This window comes from Phocoena sinus, chromosome 10 (genome assembly GCF_008692025.1).
Source record: "Phocoena sinus isolate mPhoSin1 chromosome 10, mPhoSin1.pri, whole genome shotgun sequence".
NCBI lineage: Eukaryota > Metazoa > Chordata > Mammalia > Artiodactyla > Phocoenidae > Phocoena > Phocoena sinus.
This window is the reverse complement of record NC_045772.1, coordinates 7,817,296-7,823,597: the sequence shown is the minus strand read 5'-3', so window position 1 is coordinate 7,823,597 and position 6,302 is coordinate 7,817,296. Positions and strand designations below refer to the sequence as shown.

The window sequence follows — 6,302 nt, the reverse complement described above, 5'->3', positions numbered from 1 at the left end:
CGCCCGCCAGAGCGGGGCCTCCTCGGTGGCCTCGGCGTCGGCGCGGGCTGGCGGCGCTGCTCGGCCCGGCCCCCTCGGCCCTCTGCGCCGGCGAGCTCTGCGCCCGGCTTCCTCGCCGCGCCTCCGCCGCCCGCCGCGCGATGTGAGGCGGCGGCGCCAGCCTGGCTCTCGGCTCGGGCGAGCTCTCTGCGGCCATTAGTGGCCGGTGCGGCGGCGGCGCGGAGCGCGGCGGCTAGAGGAGGGTTCGGAGGGTGGGGGCTCAGGTCCGGGAGGGGGCACCGGGAGGAGGTGAGTGTCTCTCGTCGCCTCCTCCTCTCCCCCCTTTTCGCCCCCGCCTCCTTGTGGCGATGAGAAGGAGGAGGACAGCGCCGAGGAGGAAGAAGCTGATGGCGGCGGCGGAGCTCCGAGAGACCTCTGCTGGGCAGGGGCCGGCCGTGGCGGGCCGGGGACTGCGCCTCTAGAGCCGCGAGTTCTCGGGGATTCGCCGCAGCGGACGCGCTCGGCGCATTTGTGTGCCTGTGCCCTCCTCCGGGCCTGGGCTCAGGCCCGGCCCCTCGCACTTGCCCCTACCTTTTCTATCGAGCCCGCATCCCTCTTCAGCCACCGCGATCCGGCGAAGAGAAAAAGGAACTTCCCCCACCCCCTTCGGGGGCCGGCCGAGCCCCCCAAGCCAACCCCAGGGATCCGGGCGGGGACCCAGGCCTGAAGAAGAGATTTCCCGGGGATTCTCGTTTTCCTCGCCCGTATCTCCGAAAGAATTAAAAATGGCCGAGAATGTGGTGGAACCGGGGCCGCCTTCAGCCAAGCGGCCTAAACTCTCATCTCCGGCCCTCTCGGCGTCCGCCAGCGATGGCACAGGTTAGTCTTGGGAACCCTGGCCTTCCACCTCCTCCTTAATCTTTTCTCCTCGCAGCTTTATTCGTCCATATTTTCTTTCTCTCTCTTCCTAGTTCTCTGCCTCTTGATTGATTTTAAAGGTGTTTGAATGAACTGGTCGAAGGCGTCCAGTAGCCCAACCATTTTCTTTCCTTCCTAATACATTTATTGCAATACTGTGTCATATCGTTATGTGTTCTGGAATTAGAGGTATTGAGTGGTGCTGCAGAAATGGCCTTTATTGTTGTTCCCATTCAGTTTAATTTTGGAAATGCCAGTGCATTTGAGTGTAAGGGCCTTTTTTGCAATTTTACTTTTTCTGTTGTTGATAAATGAGGAATGGTGAATCCTTTCTTCCTGATCGTACTTGTCCCGTTTCCTCTGCTTTCTACTCTTCAAGAATTTCTCTTTACATGAGATTTTCTGTTGAGGATGAGGATATAAAAAAATCTTGGTTTTATTTATTTGTGTGTGTGTGATCCAGGATTTCAGGTTTGACGTGAAATTAAACGTCAGACCCGAAATTTGGTATGAATTATTTTATCTACCATTCCCAGCTTTTTTGCCGCCCCCCCACACCCCCATTTGCTTTAAAAATCAATATGGAGCGCTGTTCATTTTTCATCTCATTTCTTTGGTGCCAGACCAAAACGTCTGAAACTCTGGGGTTTTTAGGTTGGGAGAGAGGACAGAGGCATTTTCTTTGCAGTTTGCAGTTACTTTCTCTTTGGGGAGGGCTGGATGGGGGACTAACTGATTTTATGGAGTTATGTACTTGGAAATCAAGATTAAAAGTTGAAAGAGTCCCAATCATGAACTGCAAACATGAACTGATAGTACAAGAATTTTAAATGTGCAGTAGGTTTTGTATTTGTGTGTTTTGTCTTTTTTACACTTTAAACATATGTGGAGGTCCAGATTTTAGTTTTAAAAAGCTTTCCAAATTTTTTACTTAACTCATTTGTGGACTAGCCCTTTTGTCAAGAGAAATTCAGGGAGACTTCTTTCCATCATTCCCTTCTTACAGTTAGTTTGATACTAAGACAGCAAAAGAGAAGGTCGGTGGCCATCAGGATAGCATCAGGGTAATGAAGATGAAGAATGGCTGGCCATCTGACAGTCTACAAGATGTTCCCCCTTACTACGGAGCATCTCTTTAACTCCCTGAGAAATCAGGCTCAACGTCATTCCTCCATCTGCCAGTGAGAGTGCATAATGGAGTTAAATGTACCCTTTGAGTTTGTAGAGAACTTCTAAAGAAGCGTGGTTCTAAGTAGGCTCGTTTCTGTGGGTGAAAAACGTAAGGATATGGCAAATGCTTTGGATTCTTTGCTTTTATAAGAAAGATATATCGTGAGTTTAAGGTAACCTGCAAAGATTGAGGATTTTTGCAGAGTTCCTCTGCTTCAGGCGTGTAACGTTGGCAGTACATGAACTTTGATCTGTCCTCATTCCTTGAAGTTTCTGTAGTCTTCAGGGATTTTTTTTAAAACCTGTGTTTTTTCCTCAGAATTCATACACATATGGAGTATTGTATTCCTTTGTACTTACTAAAATGTCACTTGGTAGGACTTTTAGATCACCTTTAGACACATTTTTCACCTGTAGATTTTTGTTTTGTTTCTTTAGTTTTTGTGTAATATGGTAATGGATTTTACATTTGAGTTAGCCAGTGACTGGGAATATTGTAGAGAAAACTTTTTACTTGTACTGTTTTGATGACTCCTGATTTGAACAGTTTAGTCTTAGAGTAATGCACGGTCTGAAAGGGAGGCTGTGCTCTCTTGTTCAAATATCTCTGTTCAGGTGCACTGCTGCAGTCTCCATATTTGATCTGTGTATTTGGTAACTTTTAACTCATTTTGGTGCTGTCTCACCTGACGAATGCACAGAAACTGTTTTGCTACTTGAAATATCTTTGAATCATTGTAACAGAGCTAAATGTATCAAGTGGGTTTTTATAATATAAAACCCTCAGCACTGAGATTAATTCAGTCTTAGTCCTAAGAGTTTATCTTTCTCTAAATTTTGTAGTGTAAGTTGATTTTTCTGCCCCCACCCCCCTTAAGATTCTACTCCAGGAATTCTTTGGTATCCAATTTTTAATGTTAACCAGTTTGGATTTTTTGATGGGGGAAGGGGAGAAATGAGTATTAAGAATATACTGTCCCCCTGTGAACTTCAAGTTGGGCACCATTACATTTTGATTTTTATTTGCATCTAGCACTGTGTAGTATAAGTTTGCAGTCAACTTTTAACAGAGACTCTTCACTTTTTAAAACATTACATTTTAAACTTGTAATTTCTACATTTTTACTTCTGAGTTGCCGCATATTTTGTAAATGTGAATGTAAATTATTCCTTCGTACTTGATTAATTTTATTTAGAACTGTTCAAAATTATCCCAGAATTCTAGACTCCAGAAACTTTTTTTAAATGATGGAGGCTTGCAGTTTTAGTAGTGTAAGTGTACCTGCCAAGAGTGTTTGCATGTTCCAGTTTTATAGGAAAGAAAATTGGAACCCAGTTGGGTCGACATGCTAAACTAAAGTGTTACAAAACAAATTAGTACTTAAATCCTAAAATTTGGTTTTCTAAGGTTAGCCACTGATGCAGAATAAAAATGACTTATTTAATTTTCAAAGATTCTTCTAAAAATTTTCTAGGTTGATAAAAATAATTTGGATTACATTTAAGTTTTACATGTTAGAATGGGGAGAAAGACTTACCACTTTTGCATTTTTATGTTCCTGTTTCAATCTTTGCACTTGATACATTGAAAATACAATTTAACTTGGCATGGTTAGATCAAAACTGTTTGAGGAATCAAATGCCTTTCTGTCCTGCCACCTCCATTACCACCCCATCATAAAAACCATTTGCAAAAATTTTTTGGTAAAATTATTGACCAGAATAGTTAATACATTGTCCTTCAAATATTTCTTGAACCTGTTTCTGATAATCACCTGCGTGGTGGAATGATGAGGATGATATATTGCCTTCATTGCTCACAGGACATGTTTTGTCACTGCTTTGTGAACACTTGATGCTGTATGGGCTGAAAGAACAGGCTCTGGAAAGAGGTGTGACGGCATTAGGATCTGGCATATTTAGTAGGGTAAAAGATTCTTATGGTCTTGGTATGGTTTTGTGGCCCTGCTGTGTACCCATGTGTCAAAATTGGCTTGGATTTTATGCCCGTTTTCATTTTGAAGGCACAGGGCAGATACATCTGCATTTTGACCACTAGATTAGTGTACACAATAGATTTTTTTGTGACAGGAATTTTTTTTTAACATCTTTATTGGAGTATAATTGCTTTACAATGTTGTGTTAGTTTTTGCTGTATAACAAAGTGAATCAGCTATATGTATACATATATCCCCATATATCCTCCCTCTTGCGTCTCCCTCCCTATCCAACCCCTCTAGGTGGTCACAAAGCACCGAGCTGATCTCCCTGTGCAGTGCAGCTGCTTCCCACTAGCTATGTTTTACACTTTCAGAACCTTTTTTTTTAGATTCCATGTATATGTGTTAGCATATAGTATTTTTTCTTTCTGACTTACTTCACTCTGTATGACAGACTCTAGGTCCATCCACCTCACTACAAATAACTCAATTTCGTTTCTTTTTATGGCTGAGTGATATTCAATTGGCAAGGATTTTTTAAATGTCAGTTTTACTTTCTCAACACCATTGTGTCTTAGTGGTTTGTCATGTAACTAGAATATTTTTTTTTGGAGATCATTTCTTTGTTAGCTCTTAAACCTGTGATACTGTGTTTTAATTTTATTTTTCGGGCATCAGCGTTTACATGAGAGTTCTGCTTCTGAAGTTTTTGAGTTACCGCTCTTTGGTCCAGCGAGGTATTGCCGACCTCTCTGCTGAATTGCAAAACATTTTACTAAGTGTCTCGAACTCTGGCAGTTGCTTACAATCTCAAGGCTTTGTAAGTTCATTTATAGGGCTTCAAGAAAGCTATCTGTGGTGGATAGTAAGTTAAGGTGACTTGTTACGTTGTAAATCTTGTATGTGTTACAACAAGGGTTCCCTTTTTCAGCTGGAGTTCATATTCTGTTACAGAGGTAAGAAATATATTCGCATGTCCAGTGATTGGATGATGGGGAGGGAGGAAAAGGTTTCTGCCTTGGTTGCGACATTGTTTTCTCTGTTTTACTTTGCTTTCTACCTTTTCCTTAGTCTATTCTATAAAGTGGGGGGGGGGGGGTTAAAACGAGAAGTTGAAAATTAGTGCCTTATGGTGTTTTTGTAAGGACATTAAGTGGTAAATAAGAAAGAAAATGAGTAGGAAGAATGTTGCAGATACAAGTGGAAGTGTAAAATGCTTCTTCCTGGTATATTTACAAAAACAATTCAAGAGTTATTCTGCCAGTTCTTACACCCAACAATTATTGGAAAAATAAGACAACTTGTTTTGTGTGTTTTTGAAATTTTAGGGTCCCTCTTTAGAGAATTTCTGAAGTTGAATTTTTTTTTAGTGTGGCAAGCATTAGAGAAATTAATGGGCAAGTTGAAACTTAAATATGCCACGTGTAAAATATTTAAAACATTGGCTTTTGCAGATGATTTTTTTTCATGAAATGGATGGTAATTTTCTTCTGAAATTTTAATGGTAAAATATTTTATTGCTCAGGTCTCAAAAAATGTTTAAGAGAACAAACATTGAGGTTTTAAGCTCTTCTGAACAATTTGGATATCATTTGTTTTTAGATGTAGATCTTTTTGTTTTCTTTTTTAAGATTTTTTTGATGTGGACCGTTTTTATTTTTTAATTTTATTTATTTATTTTTGGCTGCGTTGGATCTTTGTTGTTGCGCGCAGGCTTTCTCCAGTTGCTGCGAGTGGGGGCTGCTCTTCATGGCGGTGCGTGGGCTTCTCATTGCGGTGGCTTCTCTTGTCACAGAGCATGGGCTCTAGGCGCGCAGGCTACAGTAGTTGTGGCACACAGGCTTAGTTGCTCTGCGGCATGTGGGATCTTCCCGGATCAGGAATCAAACTCGTGTCCCCTGCATTGGCAGGCACATTCTTATCCGCTGCACCACCAGGGAAGCCCGTGGACCATTTTTAAAGTCTTTATTGAATTTGTTACAGCATTGCTTCTGTTCTATGTTTTGGCTCTTTGGCCACCTGGCATGTGGAATCCTAACTCCCTGACCAGGGATCAAACCTGCACCCCCTGCATTGGAAGGTGAAGCCTCAACCACTGGACCGCCAGGGAGGTCCCTAGATGTAGATCTTTTTAAATAAATGCCCCAAAAGGCAATTAGTAATTGAGAGAGAGTATAAAATTTAAACTGCTGGAAAAAAGTGAGTGGTGAGAGAATTTGTTTTGGAGTCAGACTAGTAGAGTTAAAATCCCAGACCTGCCTTTATTACCTGTGAGCCTTGGGCCAGTTACTTAAT

General features: G+C 42.1%; 1 protein-coding gene across 1 annotated transcript in view; it reads left to right on the top strand.

The window, feature by feature from the left end:
- Positions 1–349: 349 nt before the first annotated feature.
- The window catches only part of EP300 (E1A binding protein p300), a 75,087-nt gene continuing 69,134 nt past the window's right edge, over positions 350–6,302 (top strand). The window contains exon 1 of the mRNA XM_032644610.1: positions 350–858. Within this exon, the coding sequence (XP_032500501.1) occupies positions 765–858 (94 nt within the window). The 5' untranslated portion in view covers positions 350–764. The remainder of the gene's footprint in view (positions 859–6,302) is intronic.